The following is a 20,040-nucleotide window of genomic DNA, read 5'->3' on the forward strand; positions in this document are numbered from 1 at the left end:
GACAAAGTCTAGTTGAACAACACTGTGGGGGCAGATTGACAGATAAAACAACAGGTTAAAAGGTCAGACTTAGGAAATGAGGGATTTTGAAGGTCATGAAAACGTAAAACACTGTCTGAAATCCCTGATTTCTTGTATCCAATTTTGAAGATTGACTAAAAGACTATTGTAGGTCTCCAAGCCTGGTTGCATGCTTATTAACTGTTATGATTATGAACAGTATAACCATCATTAAGACTAAGAAAAATTGTTTCTTCTCCCACTATTCAGATCATCAGCACACGGACCATTTTGGGTCTCCCACTGGCGATGCACATCACTGGCGCGGGTCTCCCACGGGCGTTCCCCAGGCCGGGTCTCACACCGGTAACCACAGCCGGCACAGGCGGTCCATCAGTAGAGACCACACGGTGGAGGTTCTGGTGGTGGCCGATAAAATGATGGTGGGATACCACAAGGCTAAGAACATGGAGTCCTACCTGCTCACTATCATGAACATTGTAAGTACACATGCAGTGGACAGGTACAGGGGATATACACTAATAGTCTATATTACATACTGTCTTAGGAAATCATATCATATCTTGAATACCAAAGTTCTTTGATCACAACCATTTATTTTTCACGAGCCAACGTTTCGATGACCGTCTGTCATCTTCATCAGGGCAATTCTGACTGGTTTGCTGTGCGCTGACACTAGATGTTACTTGGTGCATAGTGCACTAAAGGTGTTACATAGTTCATAGTGCACTAAGGCTAGTTTTTTTTCTAGCGTCAGTGCACAGTAAACCAGTCAGAATTGCCCTGATGAAGATGACAAGAGGTTATCTCCAAATCCCAGCTTTTGTCTTCTCTGTCTTCATCGACGAGTGGAAAAATAACACTTTTCTTTTTACTTTTCTTTGTCATTTTTTCTATCATAGTTCACACTGTCTTAAAAATCATATCTTCTAACTGACCTTATTTAAAACATTAATAAATTTTAATTTTTAAATGAAAATGTGCTACTGTAAGAAATAAAAAGGGTGATGTCTTTTTGTGAAGTGCTCATAATTTCAGTCACTCTCGTTTGAAGCTGAAATTGTGCAATCGATAACTTGCAAAAGCAACTGGTTGGTTCTATCCTTCCAGTCTGTGTGTTGTTTTGTTTATTTGTTTACTTGTTTTGTTTATCTGTTGTGGAGGTCAGGTTGCTAAGCTGTACCGGGACGCCTCCATCGGAAATCTCATCAACATCGTCGTGACGAGACTCATCCTCATCACCGGTAACCAGGTAAGTAACAAATAAACAAACAAACAAACAAACAAACATTTATCATCATCACCAGCAACTAGGTAAGCACTAAACAAACAAACAAAGAAAACAAACACATATCATCATCACTAGCATCCAGGTTATGTGTTATAGATGTGCACTCTATCAGCATGCTTGCTGCCTAGTGCACACTTTGTTACAATTCTGAATAAATAAATAAACAGTGTGTGCTGCCTGTGTGCTGATTGTGTGTTATTTCCCGCAGCCAGAGTTGGAGATCACGAACCACGCTGACAAGTCGCTGGACAGCTTCTGTAAATGGCAGGAGAGCATCCGGCCTCGCAAGGACGATTATGGGATAGCCGACCACGATAACGCCGTCCTCATGACCAGGTAGGGCACAGCATGCTACATCCAGAACTGTGCTTTATCCAGAACTGTATGTTATCCAGAATCATGCTTCATCAAGAAACATTCTCAAGCAAGGTTCTAGAAGTCTTTATCCAGAATCATGCTCAAGCAAGCTTCTGGATAGTCCATGTGCATCCAGAACCGTGCTTTATCTAGAATCATGCTTTATCTAGAACTGTGCTTTATCCAAAACCATCCTGCTATATGATTCTGGATAGTCCATGCATATCCAGAACTGTGCCTGGGACAATTCTACATTTTTGCATGGACAAGACCTTACCCTAACCTATTCATTCATAGAACTGGATAGGCATGGTTCTGGATATGCCATTATGATACTGCACAGTGTAGACTTCCAGTGCTGCACTATCATTAGTTTACACCAGTTTCATTTGATAGTTTTCCTTTTTCTGTCCTTCCAGACTCGACATCTGCACCAACAAGAATGAGCCATGCGGAACTCTGGGTGAGTTTTCTTTCTTAAGAACTCTGTGAAGTAACCTTAAAAAATCCATCCTTCAGTTTCTGCAGGTTTAATAATACTTACAGAGGTTTTTTTTTCATTCTTTGTTTGTCTTGAATTTTTACAACATTTATGAACATTGTCTAACATTCATCAAGATTATTTAAACATTGCTTGTGAAAATCAGAATGAACAGAGCTTGTGCCAAATTTGGCATGGCCTCATCAGCTCTAGGAGTCTGATTGGTTGATGCGTGACCCTGTTGCCATGGTAACTCGTCCGCAGGCCTTGCGCCGGTGAACGGGATGTGTAAGGAGGCGAGAAGCTGCAACATTAATGAAGACATCGGGCTGGCGTCAGCCTTCACCATCGCTCACGAGATGGGACACAAGTAAGACAGACTTTCCTACACATGTACTGGCTTAATTTGACCCTATAAAAAAGGAGTGTAGGTATAAGAGCGCCATGGTGTGATAAGAGAAGGTACTGCATACCATTGGCATGCAGTAGGGACAAATGACTAGACATGTAAATGTAATCCATATGAAACATGAAATGACAAGCCTGTTTTTTCTCTGCAGTTTCTGAAAGCAGCATTATAAAAATATGGCAGTTTTGGGATGCATGAGTGAATGAATGAATGGGTCAGTAGACAGGCCTGTCATTCCCCAACAATTTTGGAATGCAACATGATGAGAATGAATGAGTGAATGAATGAGTAAGCAAATGAATGATGTGCCTTTCATTCCCTCAGTTTTGGAATGCATGAGGGAATGAATGAATGAGTAAATGATAGATGTGTTGTCCCCCCCAGTTTCGGGATGCAGCATGACGGGATGGGTAACGAGTGCGGGCTGAACGGTGAACCAGCCCGGATCATGGCAGCACAGCTCACCCGCGACGCTCATGAATGAGTGAATGAATGAATGAGTAAATGATAGATGTATTGTTCCACCCAGTTTCGGGATGCAGCATGACGGGATGGGTAACGAATGAGTGAATGAATGAATGAATGAATGAGTGACGAGATGAACTTCCTTTTGTCCCTCCACAGTTTCGGGATGCAGCATGACGGGATGGGGAACGAATGAGTGAATGAATGAGTAAATGATAGATGTGTTGTTCCCCCCCAGTTTCGGGATGCAGCATGACGGGATGGGGAACGAGTGCGGGCTGAACGGAGAGCCGGCGCGGATCATGGCAGCACAGCTCACCCGCGACGCTCAGCCTTTCTCCTGGTCACGATGCAGCAGGGAATACATCACCAACTTCTTAGAGTAAGTCTTCATCTTATAATGAATCTTTATTTGCATGTTCATGCCCATGGGGCTAAATGCATACATCAGAGTGTGATGTTACATGTACATCATACTGAGTAACATGATACATAGGATACAAGGATAACAGAATAACAGAATGACGTTGTCCAACAACTACTAAAGAATAAACTAATCTAGGCCTTGTGTTTTTATGATGCCATCAAGGGGGTCAAAGGTGCCTGGAAGCTTGCAAAGTTCTGACCTTGAAGGGTTTGACCTTGACTGTTTGTAGAGTAGGGCTCTTGTTCTAGAAACTCCACCCAGCTTGTGCAAAGTTTAGAAAGTGTTACTGTTTTTTATTGATCTAAACAGTTATAAAAACCTGAATTTGCCTCTTTTTTACATTGTAGAAAGTCTGATTGTCTCGAATCTAATTTCCATGCCCCTCTCCCCACACCTGTGTCCACAGTAAGGGCCAGGGCCAGTGTCTGCTTGACACCCCTCCCAGACTGGACTTCGAGTTTGAGCCAGAGATGGCGGGACAGACGTACAGCGCAGACAAGCAGTGTGAGCTACAGTACGGGTCAGAGTCACGACACTGCAATCTCGAGGTGAGAACCTTGTTTGTTTGTTTGTTTGTTTGTTTGTTTGTTTGTTACATGGCTGTAATCTGGAGGGACGAATAATGTGCTATTGTCTGCTTTCACCGCTGTTTCAGCACCAGGGACAGGACCAACACCCCAAAGTTTTCAGTTCCCAGTGAGCTGAGCTTTCTGTTGCTGAAACTGGCTCCGTTAAAACTTCTCAGAAAGAGCAGATAAAAGACTGTCTGTGTTTGATAAAGTATAAACAGTTTTTCTCAGTGTTTTCAGCACTAAGGACAGGACCAACACCACAACATTGAGCTGAGCTTTCTGTAGCTGAAACTGGCTCCGTAAAACTAACTACAAACAGCTAAAAAGCAGTTACTCAAGCAACTGGATATGATTTTGGAAACGGCCAGACGTTTCAGCTAGTATCCACTAGCTTTCGTCAGTGAGGATACTAGCTGAAACGTCTGACTGTTTCCAAAATCATATCCAGTTGCTTGAATAACTGCTTTTTGGCATATCGTATTACCAGGATGTCTAACCTTCACCGACCTACAAACAGCTAAATTTGAAGCTAGTGGTTTTCTTTTCTCCATGTTTGCCCCTCAGAGTGAACAAATGAAAGTATTTGATTGTACAAATGAGTGTTTTTCTCCATGTTTTTCAGGACACGTGCCGAGAGCTGTGGTGCATCAGTAAGCAGGGCCAGTGTGCGACTAACAGCATTCCTGCTGCAGAGGGCACCGACTGTGTCATCACTGGGGAGCCACAAGAGACCAACAGGGGGGTAAGCAACTAGGGGGGTAAGCAACTAGGGGGTACAGGGGGGTACAGGGGAGCCACAGGAGACCAACAGCGGGGTAAGCAACTAGGGGGGTAAGCAACTAGGGGGGTAAGCAACTAGGGGGGTAGGGTACAGGGGGTATGGAACTAGGGGGGTAGGGTACAGTGTGTGTGTGTGTTTGTGTGTGTGTTTGTGACTGTGTGTGTATGTGTTTGTGTGTGTGTGCTTGTGTGTTTGCATGTGTTTGTGAGAGAAATGAAAACATAGAAAAGGACTTTTCTGAAGAAGATTTTGTGAAAATTGGTTGCATGGAAGCACAGCTTTGTACAGTCCAGTCAGTTTATGCAGTTTAAAACTATATACTACATGTATTAGCCTACTTCTTGATAACAAATTGTCTCCACAAAAGCATGTTGTTCAGAAGTCTGTCAATAGGGGGCGCTGTTGAATTGTGAAAGGTGCATGGGTGACTTTTGAAGTTTCAAATTCTTTTGCTGAGGCTTTAATTCTATCCTTTAAGCCTTGAACACAGGGGCATGAGGGGGAGGGGGGCATGTTCTGACCTACGAGGTCACATCAAGGTCACTGCTGAAAGGTCACAGGTACAGATGGACCAGATGTTACTATAAATAGCACCCTAAAATTAGAACACTGTTTACAACAGTATAAACATGCTTATGACTTCCATGTGGGCTCAGTGGCTTTAAAATAATTACATCATCAGGGATGTTTTGTCTGAGAATTTCTTTTTTTGCTTGACTGTCTTGTTCATCCCTGCTGTGTTCCAAGTTTATGCAGTATTTTAACTTTTTTGTAACCGGGAGGTCGCGAGTTCAAACCCCGGCCGGGTCATACCAAAGACTTTAAAAATGGTACACACTTCTTTCTCTGCTTAGCACTCAGCACATATGAGAAAGAGTGTGGGAAGGTCAAACACACAGCACTACCAGCGGACCAGCCCCCTGCTGTAGTGCATTGCACAATTGTGTGTCGCCCGAGGGCTACGGAAATGGACATGGGCACCACCCCTATGCTCTGTATGAGAGCACGGGAGACCTTGTGCAACACATCCCACCGCAGCGAAACACAGTGAATGTGGAAGTAACTATGACACTGCGGGGCAAAAAAAGTCATGGATCTGTGACCTGGTTAAGACTTCAAAAATGCAGGCAGGACTAGCCTGGGTACCATCCTACTTGTATGCCGGGGCTCCCACACTCGCTTCCCTAACAAGTAGTGTGGGAGCCCCGGCATACAAGTAGGATGGTACCCAGGCTAGGCAGGACAAGGGTAAGATAACTTAAAAAATGTACATCTGATTGCTTGAGACTGGCTGGAGGGTTTCAAAGCCAGATGCTGACCTGACTTCTGCTCCTGAAGTCAGGTTTGGGCAGCCCTAATGAGCCTGGCTGGAGGGCTTACCTAGCCTCTACCAGGCTTCCCTAGCCTCTACCAGACTTCCCTAGCCTCTACCAGGCTTACCTAGCCTCTACCAGGCTTCCCTAGCCTCTACCAGGCTTCCCTAGCCTCTACCGGGCTTCCCTAGCCTCTACCAGGCTTCCCCTAAGCCTCTACCGGGCTTCCCCTAAGCCTCTACCGGGCTTCCCTAGCGTCTACCGGGCTTCCCTAGCGTCTACCGGGCTTCCCTAGCCTCTACCAGGCTTCCCTAGCCTCTACCAGGCTTCCCTAGCCTCTACCAGGCTTCGGGAGGTGGCTGGAGAGAGTGAAACATCGGCCAAATAGAGAGATAACATGCCGGGGGAGTTTGTCTGCTGGAGAGAACAGTTTGGGTGCCTCAAAATGTACTCTCCAGCAGACCAACTCCCCCGGCATGTTACCTGTCTATCTGGCCGATTTCTATTCTTTCCAGCCGCCTCCCGAAGCCTGGTAGAGGCTAGGTATTTCCCCCAGTCAGATTTTGACCTGACAGTTGCTCCTGAAGTTGTTTGTGCTGCCTTGATGATCCCGGCTCTCCCACCAAATGTACATAAGTCTTACTCTCTATCAGACCAACTCCCCCGGCATGTTATCTCTTGATTTGGCCAATTTCTACTCTTTCCAGCTGCCTCCCGAAGCCTGGTAGAGGCTAGCTCAGTAGCTAACCTGAAAGTCGCTCCTGAAGTCAAGTTTTCACGGCCCCAATGATCCCAGCTCTCTTGCCAAATGTTCTTACTCTCTATCAGACCAACTCCCCTGGCATGTCATCTCTCTATTTGGCCAATTTCTAACTTTCCAGCCGCCTCCCGAAGCCTGGTAGAGGCTAGTGAGGACAAGTTTTTGACCTGACTGTCAAGTTTTCCCAGCCCTGATGATCCTGGCTTTCTCGCCAAATGTGGGCCATCTGTCTCCCTCCCGCAGAATGCAGCCGGCGGGAACTGGAATGTCGGCTGGGAATGTTTGGGAACGTCTTCTCTCCGCTGTTTGGAAATGTTTCGTGCCCAGAAGCCAAAACACGGATCCATGCTGCATGGTGGCCTGGGAAGGGCTGTTTGGGCAGATGGAACACAGTTTTGTGGATGCCATCCTCCTTAGAAATATTGAAAAAACAGTCAAGAAAAACCTACAAAGTCCTATCATAGAACACGGGTTGAATCATAGAATTTCTCAATTATTTAAATATGTAAATCAGGTCCTGATTTGCATACAGTAATTGCCATCTAATTATGATGATCAATCAACTTCTTCTTGAAGAATGTCTATCAAAGAAAAAAAAACATCAGATTCTGAAAACTTAACAAAGAGCAAGAGAAAAGTTTAAACCTGAAGAATCAGTAATGTTAGGACAGGAATTTAAGTGTCACTCAGAACATTACGGTAACGTTTACCGTATTTGGAACAGGGCAAGAACATTTTCCAAAGAGTTTAAGACACAACAATTGGGCGTGAACCATAATATTCCCCTGATATAGCAGGGGAAATTAAAAAAAAAATAGCCCATAGGGCCCTGTAGTTGTATTGAAATCCAATATACATTTGTCAATGAGTGATGGGCTTGAACCATGTTATTCCCCTGATATGGCCTTTAGGCCCTGTAGTCGACCATGTGGAGTTAGTGTCTGTGAACCATGTTATTGCCCCAGTGTGGCCTGTAGGCCCTGAGCGTACACATGTAGCTCACCATGTGGAGTTAGTGTCTGCTTCCCATCAGCATGACTTACAGCCCGGAGCAGACAGTTTACCACCAGTCTGACCCACAAACATCCTCATGGCTCTCACCGGGGAAAGTGGTCCGCACGCTCCTTGGAAAGTAAAAGTGGTCCACGCGCTCCTTGGGAAGTAAATGTCCTTGGAAAGTAAAAGTGGACTGCGACTCCTTGGAAAGTAAAAGTGGTCTGCAGCTTCTTAGAAAGTGAAAGTGGTCCACGCGCTCCTTGGAAAGTAAAAGTGGTCCGCAGCACTCCTTGGGAAGTAAAAGTGGTCCACACGCTCCTTGGAAAGTAAAAGTGGTCCACGCGCTCCTTGGAAAGTAAAAGTGGTCCACGCGCTCCTTGGGAAGTGAAATTGTTCAGCGCACTCCTTGGAGTAAAAGTCTGCAGCTTCTTGGAAAGTAAAAGTGGTCCGCGGCTACGGAACAAGACGTTAGTGAACGGACAATGTCCATGATGGTCGTGAGCGGATAAACAACGACACACGATGAGTGGCCAGGTGTTGTTGTTGACATTTGTTGTTGTTGTTGTTACGTTGCAGTGGTGTTACCAGGGCGACTGCGTACCGTTCGGACACCGGCCGGAAGCGATAGACGGGGGCTGGGGACCGTGGTCCGACTGGAGCGCGTGCACGCAGACATGCGGCATCGGGGTATCCTTCTCCGAACGGCACTGCAACGAGACTGCGTGAGTCACTGCTAGTTTTTTCTAGCTTTAGCAGAACATCTTCTCAGTGCAGGAAGCATTCTGAAACAGGTTTGAACCATAATAATTCCCATCTCGCTTAACCAGATTGAGATTGCTACTTTTGTCTAACCTTTGCAGAACATGTTCTCAGCATTGCTCGAAAGTTCTTGGTAGCAATCATTCTGAAACAAGTTTCAACTGTACTTAACCAAATTATTTACTGTCAATGAATGAATTGAGCAATCAATGAGAATGTTAAATGCATGTTCCAAATGCTGTTTACACCCAATTAAGGCATTGGAAACTGCTAGTTCACGAAAATAGAGTCTGACGTTCCTACCCTTTCTGCTGGTTGATTTTTATGTTCAAGATATGTCCCAGCCAGCATAATGGTAAGACATTACTAGAAAGTTGAAGTATGATGGCATCAAATGCTTAAACTTTGGAAACAGACCTATGAAAGCATTATGATATGAAGTCTTGTATGAGAACTTCCCCATCTAGAATAACGTGACTTCTCCCACCCTGAAAGTTTGGACCTAACTGTGATTCCCCTTCTGTTGTTCCAGCCCTGCCCATGGAGGGAAGTACTGTGTGGGGGAGAGGAAGAGATACAAAACATGTAACACCATGGTGAGGGCATTTTCCTTTCTTTTTTACTTCTCTGGGTTTTATACTTTGAAACTTGTTCGATATCTCCCATTTCACTTAACGAGTATTTTTTTTCGTAAATTTTTTGGTAAAAACCTTTGTAAAATTGCTACAAGTTCGTTGCTTTCCTGTGGCCTTTTTGCCACCTGTTTCAGCCTTCATTAATAATAACAAATAATTCTTGTCATAATTTTTTATCAAAACCTTTGTAAAATCCTCCATAAAAAATAGATCAGGTCTTAACAAGTTGCTTTCCTCCTACTTTGTGTCCAGAAATGTAGAAATCTATGAAAGAAGTTAGTTGTTCTTGCAGCCTGATTTTCCCCCACCTGTTTCTGTTGTCACCTGCCATGCCTGTTATTCTGTAGAACAAGAACCCAGGGTCGGGACCCTTCCTGCATTTCCTACAAGTCACACAGCTGTCAGAAACTTCCGCTCAAAACAGACTTAAAGAGTCCAGAAGTCACAGGAGTCATGTTATAAGGTCCTGATGTGTGACTCATAGCTTAAACATGCTGAGTCATTATAGCCTGGAGTCCAGGCTTGTTAGGATTAGTCTACTCACCAAGATCTACTATCCCACTACAAGAGGGCCTGCATTAGGGGCGTAGTGATTACAAATTACGCAAAATTTTTAACACCAATTGCGAAATACGTTTACTTAAATTCTCAGAGCTGATTCCTAACAGTTACACGTTACAGCTAATGTACTGATTATGAATTACCATTATGACTTTAGGCGGCTGCCTACGGATTATGAAGACTAAAAGAAGCCCTTCCTACAGGCTAAAGGCTGCACTCCAGGCTAAAGTTCTGGGAACTAAAATTCTCACCTGACCAAAGGGTCTAATAAGTATTCTCTAGTACACTATGTATTCTCTATCGGGATTGGGAAAGAAGGACTCAAAATAATTATCCACACCCTTACCACAGGCAAACTCAAGTAGAGGTTTTGGTTTTGGCTTAATCTAGATAAATTTTGGGTTGTCTTAAAAAAAGATTCCAGATTCCCAATTAAAAAGCCTAAAAACATTGCCTAAGTCAGGCCAAAATCAAAACATCTGCATGGAGAATAGATTTTTTTAGCATCCTAAAAATCCAATCAAGACTTTCTCTTTAAAACTGCAATTAATAATATTTCATTCAGATTTAAGCAGAACTAGCCTAAGGATTTTTTATGTCCAAAAGTAACGTTGGGGTCATGCCTTTTCAAATGGCGTGTGAAGCAGTACATTCTGCTGGTAACAAGTCGAGACGGGGAACGGCCTAAACACGGTCTTTAAATCTGGGAAATGACTTCCAGATTTAGAGCTTGTTTTTTTCTTCTCCCACTTTGGGGTTGAGTTAGTTGCCAAGTGGGTGGGAGGGTGTATCGGTTATGGGATGTTTTTCTGCCGGAGTTTCGTTTATTTTCCTTTGACGGTTCGAACAAGATACATGAGAAATGTTGAATTCTTTCCAAGGTCGTGTTGAAGGTCGCTGACACCTGGTCTTCATTTGTTTTCATTTCTGACAGGAAGTCGTTAACGGTTAGTGATTTGACCTTCAGGCGCCCTTCTTCCAAAATTACACAAAATACACCTTTAATTAGTTAGGATGTTCATAATTTTGTGACATAAGGCCACACCAATTTAATTTGTTGGTTCTTGGATTTTTTCAGAAAGAATATGAAGCGACAGGGCGAAAAGAAATAAAAACAGGTCTAGGCATCCTATTATAGCCCAAATGTTACGATAGGAGCCATGAAGTCAACACAATTTAAGGCTGGGTTAATATTGAAACAATGAATTTTGAACTTTTAATCAAACCACTGCATTGACAGATGGAAAAACTGTAACAACTAGGAAGAAAAGGACTTTCCTCAACTGTTGGGGCAAAATACGAGCATTTTTGGGTTGATTCAGAACCAGAATCTTTTTTTTCTTCTGCAAATGAGAAATAAATGAAGAGGCGAATCCAAGAACCAACAAATTAAATTGGTGTGGCCTTAGGATGTTTTCAATTTTTGTGACATAAAGTTAGTATTAATCATGGAAAAAAAGTCATACGAGTCTTTGTTTATTTGTTTTGTTTATTTTTCTGTGAAATTCCAGGACTGCCCGCTGAATTCCCGCGACTTCCGAGAAGTGCAGTGCGCGGAGCACAACGACCTTCCCTTCCGCGGGAAGAGCTACGAGTGGAAACCTTACACCGAAGGTGACCTTCAACTTTAACCTTTAGTTAGAGAATCTCATCATAACAAACTTCAAGTTCATTCCTTGGATAGCAAAATGGCCTGTACAAAATTTGTTATGTATCAAAAATTTTAAGGTAACTGTTTGAGTTTATATTTATTATTTAAATTCTTTGTACTAGGTACATGTAACTTATTGGTAACTTTTATCAAAATTTGAGACTTTTTAGTTCATTCTAGATGAAAGTAGTCATGATCCTTCCCTAATGTACAGATGAAATGTATTAGTGAAGGTTAGACATCCAGAATAAAAACATCAATCAATCAATAGTTCATTTCTTGTCTTATAAGCCTGCATATAAAGGTTGTGGATACTAGCTGTGACCGTTTCCAAAATCATCATGCAGTTGCTTGTCAGAGTAACTGTCTTTTTGGCAAATATTACATCAGATGAAAAAGTTGACCTTTCCAAGGTGACATGTTCTGACCCCATGAGGACGTGACCTTATTTAATTGATCTAATGATTTGACCTTGACATGACCTTGATCTAATGCTTTGCCCTTGACCCAGGAGTTGACCCCTGTGCCCTGACCTGTCTGGCGGTCGGGTATAACTTCTACACGGAGCGGAAAGCGAAGGTCGTGGATGGAACGCGGTGTTCTAACGATCCGCTGTCGTTTGACATCTGCATTAACGGAGAATGTCGGGTGAGTTATGTCGACTTTCAATCAATCAATCAGTCAATCAAGTGGTTTATTGGCTAAATTATATCTATATAGTAAGTATTAATTTACATTCTTAACATTTATGGCAGCAATCATAGAAGAAATAGAGAAAAACAATATGTTTTCCTTCTGCAAAGATAAACATAATAATAAAACTTACACACCACAGATTTGGTGCGCCAATGTGTCAACATCAGCACATTTGCCAACAAGAGCCGTTAAGAAAAAAGAAAAATACACGTCAAACAAGCAAAATAATAATTCTAAAACCGTTTCCCCCCAGCTTGTTGGCTGTGACCGTCTGCTGGACTCGAACACGGTGGAAGACAAGTGTCGACTGTGTGGGGGAGACGGCAGCACCTGTGAGACGGTGTCTGGGGATGTGGACGGAGATCTGCCTAGGGGGTGTAAGTGTCGTTCTTTTGTTTGCTTCTTTCTTACTTCCTCCGTTCGTTCGTTTGTTCGTTCTTTCCTTCCTTTATTCCTTCCTTCGTTCCTTCCCTCCTTTGTTCCTTCCTTCGTTCCTTCCTGCCTTCCTTCCCTCCCTCTCTCATTTGCTGCGCTCACTCAGTGGCTTTATTTTGTGGTAGCTTTATTACACCATATTCACCTTGGGGCAGGTCATTAACCCTTAATTCTTTCATTCATGCATTCATTCATTCATTCACTCCTTTGTTCCATTGTTTATTCCTGCCTTGGGAGACATTTGTAATGACAAGAAATGTTACTTTCCATCATTAGATTTAATACATTTTGACCATTCATTCATTCATTCATTCATTCATTCATTCATTCATTCATTCATTCATTCATTCATTCATTCATTCATTCATTCATTCATTCATTCATTCATTCATTCATTCCTCCTTCCATTCATTCACTCCATGATTGCCCTATCATCCATATACATGTGTTTAAATCATCAATCAATTCATCCATCCATTCCCTCCCTCCAACTGAACGTGTAAAGTTCTGTAGTTACCCTGGGAAGTCCCTTAACTTAAGTTTCTTATAAAATTCCGACTTCCAAGACGAGACTGTCAAGATGTCTTGTCTTGGCTCACAGACAGGTCGGCAGATGAAAGGGAAAGTGGTCGGCATCTTAAAGATGAAAGGAAATTAAGACCTGCTGTGGAGTTAACTCCTTGGCAGGTTGTGAGGCCCAGTAAAAAGAAATGTTGTGTTTCCTGTTTCAGTCCTGAAAAAATCAGGGTTGGCAGATAGGGATTATCTTTTTCTTTCTTTCTTTCTTTCTTTCTTTCTTTCTTTCTTTCTTTCTTTCTTTCTTTCTTTCTTTCTTTCTTTCTTTCTTTCTTTCTTTCTTTCTTTCTTTCTTTCTTTCTTTCTTTCTTTCTTTCTTTCTTTCTTTCTTTCTTTCTTTCTTTCTTTCTTTCTTTCTTTCTCTCTCTCTCTCTCTCTCTCTCTCTCTCTCTCTTTCTTTCTTTCTCTCTCTCTTTCTCGCTCTCTCTCCCTCTTTCTTTTAGACCTAGGCAATCTCTGGTGATCCCACTTACACAAAATAGTTCAACAAAGTAAAACTTGCATGAGGACACTGTCATTTTCACTGTTGGACAACCAATTGTACAACATGTACAAAGTTTCGTCACTCAGGTGTAAGATCATGGAGCTAGAAAAGGTCGGTCAGCTTGAAAAATCCCTTGTCCACTTACATTATACTCACTTGTCCCTTAGGGTCGGCCTTTTTTGCTTGGGTCATTCGGGAAACAGGAAACACAACATTTTTCCCCAGGCCTGAGGAGCAGACAGTGTGATGTTATCTGTGAAGGTGGCTCTAATTGGTCTAATGTGTGTGTACAGGAGTGGAAAAACTCCGGTGGGAAGTTGTAAATTTGTCTTACCGCCGGGACTTTCCTACTGGGTTTGTCAAGGTGAAGGAGACTCAGTTGTACATAACCTGACTCCTATACATAATGAGCTGTTTCTTGGTCAAAAAGAGTCCCAAATGAAAAATGTAAGACTCAGGAAGGGAAAACTCCGGAGAAAAGTTGTAAATTTGTCTTCTCACTGTTTTTACTGGACGGAGAATGAGTTTTCCCATATATACTATTTACTATTATTTAAGATATCTGCTTGTGCTCCTTCTTGCATTTTTGAATTCTTAATTTCGAAAGAAGTGTGAAAACTGTACACCTTTTGTCTGAAAGTTTCTAACACCTGGTCTTTGATTCCAGCGTACCAGAAGATTCTGACGATTCCTCGTGGAGCTGTTCACATCAGGGTGGAGGAAAAACACATCTCTGAGAATTACCTGGGTCAGTATAGTCTAATATAATTATGATAATTATAATAATAGTATGTTTAGCAGTGCCAGAATGTTGGATAATCATATAATTATTAATACTACATCTGGAATCTTATAGGAAAAGAGATGAAACATGAAACTCTGAGACTAGCTGGCTGTCACCATGGTAACTGGAGCTGTAGCAGACATCCTGTGGTGTTGGGTTACATTATGTACATGTAGCAAGTTGAAGGGGCTGGTCAACATATACTTTGAAACTTTATTTGATATTTTGAAATTTTATATTACATGAAATAAATAAACAGAGAAGTAGTCACTGACGAAAGCTAGACACTAGCTGAATTGTCTGACCATTTCCAAAATCATATCCAGTTGCTTGATTAACTACTTTTTGGTGTATAATGTACTACCTGGATGTCTAACCTTCACTGACGTGTTAGCATGTATCTTAGTTTATAACTTATTTTCCCTGCTCTCCCCTGTCCCAGCCCTGAAGGGAGTAGGTGAGGACTACCACATTAACGGGGAGTGGACCATCGACTGGCCAAGGACGTTCAAGGTCGCCGGTACGACCTTCAGCTACGAGCGGCCGGACGGGGAACCCGAGTCCCTCTCAGCGCTCGGGCCCACTAAAGAAGTCTTGGAGGTCATGGTAAGGTGGCGATGGTTTCTCGGCATAGTTACATTTTGTATAATAAATCAAACATTACGTCTTCACTTACGAACTATCTGAATCAGAAATTGAATCAGAATTGCACTGACACCTACATGTGCATGTATTGTACTTAATTATAAACAAGCAGTGTGGGGATCGATGAAGGTCTAGTCCTTAAACATCAGAGACCATTAACAGCTGCTACTTAAGAACCTACAAGAAGTCATCATTGACTTATTGCTGAGTGTTCCCACAGATCCTACTGCAGGAGTTACTGTAATTTAAAGCAAACCAGGAGTTTCACTGCCAATATCTAACTTGTAACATTTCTGTTTGTAATTCTACATAGAATTACCTGGTAACAGAAGCCAATTATAATTGTAATTTGCTCTATTTGTGTTCTGCTTGAAATCCATGTAGAATCCATCTTAGACCTACTGTACCTGGATTATTATTATTATTAGTTTAAGGAGTTAGACTGGAAATCACATGTATATAATAAATCATATAGGAAGACCAGAGTGACTGATCAAAAGCTCTAGGTGAGAGAACTTTTTGTGTTGGATTGAAAGTTTTAATTTTAAACATGTAACTACCAACACAGATGAACTTTCATGATAGTATAAACTATATATTATAATGTTAAACCATTGTACTGTAAACCCCCATGTACTTCTAGATCCTGCTCCAGGAAGCTAACCAGGGGATCCGGTGGCAGTACAACGTGCCTCTGAGCGGTTTGGGCAGCGGGGACGGAGAGGTTCTCTTCACCTGGCAACACGGACTGTACTCAGAGTGCACCGCTACATGCGCTGGAGGTTTGTACATAAAATATCTTAGAGACTAAGCAAGAGACAAACGACAATGGATTGAACTGATCAACTCTTAGTGCCACTGTAGTGGAAGCTACCTGAAACGTCTGACCATTTCCAAAATCATATCCAGTTGCCTGTGAAATGAGTAACTGTTTTTGGCGTATCTTATTATCTGGATGTCTAACCTTCATCAATGTGTACACTGGTCTGTAAAGTTTAGGGTTAATCTACAGCTACTTTACAGCCAATATAGTACATAATATATATTGTGCCAAAATGTTGTATGTTGTATGTTGTATGTTGTACTTTGCCTATGTAGGTGTCTCCACGTCAGCGGCATTGTAGTCCAGGACCTGTAGTTTCACCAATGTTGTATAATCTCCAAGCAGATCCTACGGTGGCAAGACGAGTGTCCATTAGCCACCGTATGATCTGCTTATAGATTTAAGTGTTGTAATCCTTAAGCCTGTACATTGTGTAGTTTTCACCAGTGAGTCTGTACAAAATGTACGTCTGATGTGTTGTGTTGTTCCTGCTATAGGTGTGTCCACGTCTGCAGCGTTGTGTATCCGAGATGACGACCGGTCCATCGTGAGCGACTCGTACTGCGACCAGGAGACCAGACCCACTGAGAACACGCGCGCATGCAACGAGGACCCCTGTCCTGCACAGTGAGTACTGCAGCAAACATTTGTTCATCAGATTTCTAGATTTTGTGTTTGAAAATCAGTGTGAAATTTGGTGAGACTATTTAGTTCACTATACTACAAGGAGGTATTGTTTGTGTTAAATGTTACAGCTTGCCATATGATTTTCCATTCCAAAACTAGGTAAATTTTCTGTGGTGCCTTTTGTATCTTACCCAAAGTTCAGAGTTTAGCTGTAATAAGTGACAATAGATGATTGCATTAAGTCCATGTGGCCTGATTGAACATTGATGTTCTCTCGAGTTATAGCCAGTGAACAGTTTTTATCCTTAGATTTCTAGAGAAGTCTGTTACCATGGCATTGGAGGCTGTCATGACTCAGGCTTCTATAGTGACAGAGAATCCTAATGGCTCCTACTGGACTGATTTTCATTATGGCACAAAACCCCAAGCTCTTATTGGTAGTTGTTGGAATGTTTTTTTCAAGGCAGAGTTGAATCATCGGGTCAAGGGCGGTTTGGACCTTGATCAAACCTCAGGTAGTTAGCTGTGTGACACCGAGTCCTCATTTCAGTCTGTCAGTTTTGCAGAGGTGGCAACACATGTTTTTTAACAAATCAGGTCATTGACCAAATCAGAGGTCTGACGGAGTGTTTGCAACAGAAGAAGAAGAAGAGGAAACGTAACAAAACTAAAAATGTTTTCCTTTGGTAAACATAAAATTTAAAATTACTGTAACAACAATTCACCGCCGCGTTGTTTTCCCTCAGATGGTACCAGGGTGACTCTATCAGTTAAAAGTATTACATTACATGATTATTGATTAATTAATTAACTAATTAATTAATCTCTCCCCCCAGATGGTTCCGCGGTGATTGGCAGGAGTGCAGTAAGTCATGTGACCGCGGTACGCAGACACGCGAGGTGTACTGTTACCGCACGGTCTCCGCGCTCGAGCAGGAGACCCTCCCGGAGACGGAGTGCCAGACACGCAAACCCGCCGGACGCAGGAGCTGTAACGACGACCCCTGCCCTCCGACCTGGGTCACAGGGGACTGGTCAGAGGTGAGGGAACAAAGTTTGAACATGTCTCCATTTGATATTCTAATAAAAGCTCATCTGTGTTTACTTGGTAGAATTCATAGTTATATACAATGTAGTTCAACCTTTGTTCCAACACAAGAAGGGAGCTCACCATAAATTTCGGTTGATCTCATCAACCTTCGTCAGATCAATTGCCTTACTGTGTGCCGGAAATTCTTTGTTCATAACTTACTATTCTTTTTTCAAGTTCACAGAAGTTCAGTCTGGATTCTTGTCTTCTTATGTAAAAAAACAGTTTCTCTTAACTTCTTGCTACCAGTATGATGCCTTGAAATTGTTTCCATCACAAATTTAACTGTGTCTTCGAACTTTGACCTTGTTTTCACACATTGACCTTTGCCCCCAGTGCACGCCGAAGTGCGGAGACGGCGAGATGACCAGGACCGTGTCCTGCATGACGACAGACGGACAGAACCTGACCCCTGACCGTTGCCCGGGTAACACGAAGCCGGCCAGCAGAGAGCGGTGTAATGCGGGAGACTGCCCGCCTCCGCGGTGGGTCAGTGGGCCGTGGAGCCAGGTGAGACCGCTGCCGGGATAACTTTTTTTCTATCATGTGCTAATTTAGACAATAGCCTGGATTGTAACAGTCCTGGCTAATCATTGGTTTACAGCAAAGTTGCAAAGTTCTAGCTACATGCAGAAGTCCTGGAGGTGGAAAGAAGATGCCAGACAGTCACGTACTCTAAGACTTGTCTTGAATGACTGGAGGTTGTTGTCAGTGATCAGGCCGACCACGTTGTCTGGAAGACTGTTCCAGATGTGTACTGCAGTATGTATGAAGGTTCTGCCAGTGGAGTGAGTTCTAGAGACCGGCACAGTGAGGGCATGTTTTACAGTGGAAAGATTGCTGCGGGTTGTGCGCCAGTGATTGTGTATGGTTGGGGAAGCATCTTTTTCGGGTCTAGATCTGGTATGCATGTAGACATGTGCATTTTATTCCAACATGTTAAATCACAAAGCGTGGTGACGGCACACTCAAGTTTTTCAACTTATTTTTATGCCGTCACCAACACAGGGGACAATACAATACTAATTTGCACCTGAGCGAAGTGAGGAAAGTCGTGTAAAGTGCCTTTCCCAAGGGCACAAGATTGGTGGCATGTCAGGACTCGAACCCGGGACTTCTTGATTCCTAAACTTTACAATTTCCCCCCCAGTGTTCAGCGGACTGTGGTAAGGGCCAGCAGAGGCGAACCATCCAGTGTCTGTCTCCGGTAACGGATCTTCCCGCGACCGACTGTCCGGTCAGCCTTCGCCCGCCCGAAATGCAGGAATGTGTCTCGCCCTGCGACTCAGTCAACATCAGCAACACTGGAGATGAAGGTTTGTTTGTTTACTTTGTTTTATTTTGTTTAAGCCTTTGTTTAGTCATGAATTTCTGCCTCAACGATTCAACTTGTTGTTGCATTACTACTTTGTACAAATATGATGAAAAATTGCTGACATCTCGCATGTATCTGTAAAGTCCCATGTGAATGTGGTCATGTGTATGTAACTAATACATCATGCAACTTTTGCAAGTTTATGTTCGGAAGCGATTGGTCATTTATTATTCTGATAAGGCAACAGTGGTCGTTGAAAATTTGATCTCTGTGTAATTAAGTTTACTATGATGATTACTACCAACATGAAATTTCATGATATTATGAAAAATTTCTGTACATTTTTTGTCATAGACAATCTTGAAATTGATGATTTTATTACAATTTAAAGTTGATTCTGATTGTAATTTTTTTCCTGTAATTTTCAGATTGTAAGGATGTGAACAAGGTTGCCTACTGCCCGCTGGTTCTACGCTTCAAGTTCTGCAACAGAGAGTACTTCCGGCAGATGTGCTGCAAGACCTGTAAAGAAGTCAACAACCAAAATGGCGGCTAGGTACACTCAAACACCCCTCAGTGTTATATGGAAGGACATTGGGCCACACCAAATCAGTTCACTGTTTCTTTGAATGTCCATATTATACTAAAAAAAAATTGGAAAGATGAGAAGGAAACACAACAAAGTTACGAAAAATGTGAAAAGCAAAGTATAAAGTTTTTAAAGTCTCACACAGTATACATGGTCAATTTTGGAGTTGAAAGAAAATTATTGTGAGAAGCAATGAATTACATTGGTGTGGCCCACAGTGTAGTTTAACCACTGGCTACTATCATGATGTCTGTTCATAAGTATAAGATATGCCTGTATGACAGCCAGTGGTTTACTGAGGACTTGAAAATTAATTGTACAGAAATGAATGAAGAAAATGAATGTTGTTCAGAGTTTGAGGTATTTTTCTTCGAGCCTCCCTCAGTGTATTTATATTTAATAGGAGTCAGAAGTGTACAGTTTATGTTGTGTGTGTGTTTTGCATTTTTGACAAAAGTGCAAACTGTTTATTATTATGGTTAAGAAGTAAGAAGAGC

The 20,040-nt window shown here is 42.4% G+C and overlaps 1 protein-coding gene across 1 annotated transcript; it reads left to right on the plus strand.

Annotated features, from left to right (window-relative positions):
* Positions 1 to 321: 321 nt before the first annotated feature.
* On the plus strand, positions 322 to 20,040 carry LOC109477637 (A disintegrin and metalloproteinase with thrombospondin motifs 6-like). Its single transcript, XM_019778981.1, has 21 exons — positions 322 to 500; positions 1,190 to 1,273; positions 1,521 to 1,648; positions 2,089 to 2,132; positions 2,415 to 2,520; positions 3,263 to 3,406; positions 3,858 to 3,999; positions 4,646 to 4,765; positions 8,450 to 8,595; positions 9,165 to 9,228; positions 11,340 to 11,442; positions 11,991 to 12,127; positions 12,429 to 12,552; positions 14,338 to 14,418; positions 14,897 to 15,060; positions 15,743 to 15,881; positions 16,420 to 16,549; positions 17,386 to 17,590; positions 17,976 to 18,149; positions 18,790 to 18,955; positions 19,383 to 20,040. The coding sequence occupies exons 1-21, from the start codon at positions 438 to 440 to the stop codon at positions 19,508 to 19,510; spliced, it is 2,592 nt and encodes an 863-aa protein (XP_019634540.1). The 5' UTR covers positions 322 to 437; the 3' UTR covers positions 19,511 to 20,040.

Source organism: Branchiostoma belcheri, unplaced genomic scaffold (assembly GCF_001625305.1).
Source record: "Branchiostoma belcheri isolate BF01 breed outbred unplaced genomic scaffold, Haploidv18h27 scaffold40, whole genome shotgun sequence".
Taxonomy (NCBI): Eukaryota; Metazoa; Chordata; class Leptocardii; order Amphioxiformes; family Branchiostomatidae; genus Branchiostoma; species Branchiostoma belcheri.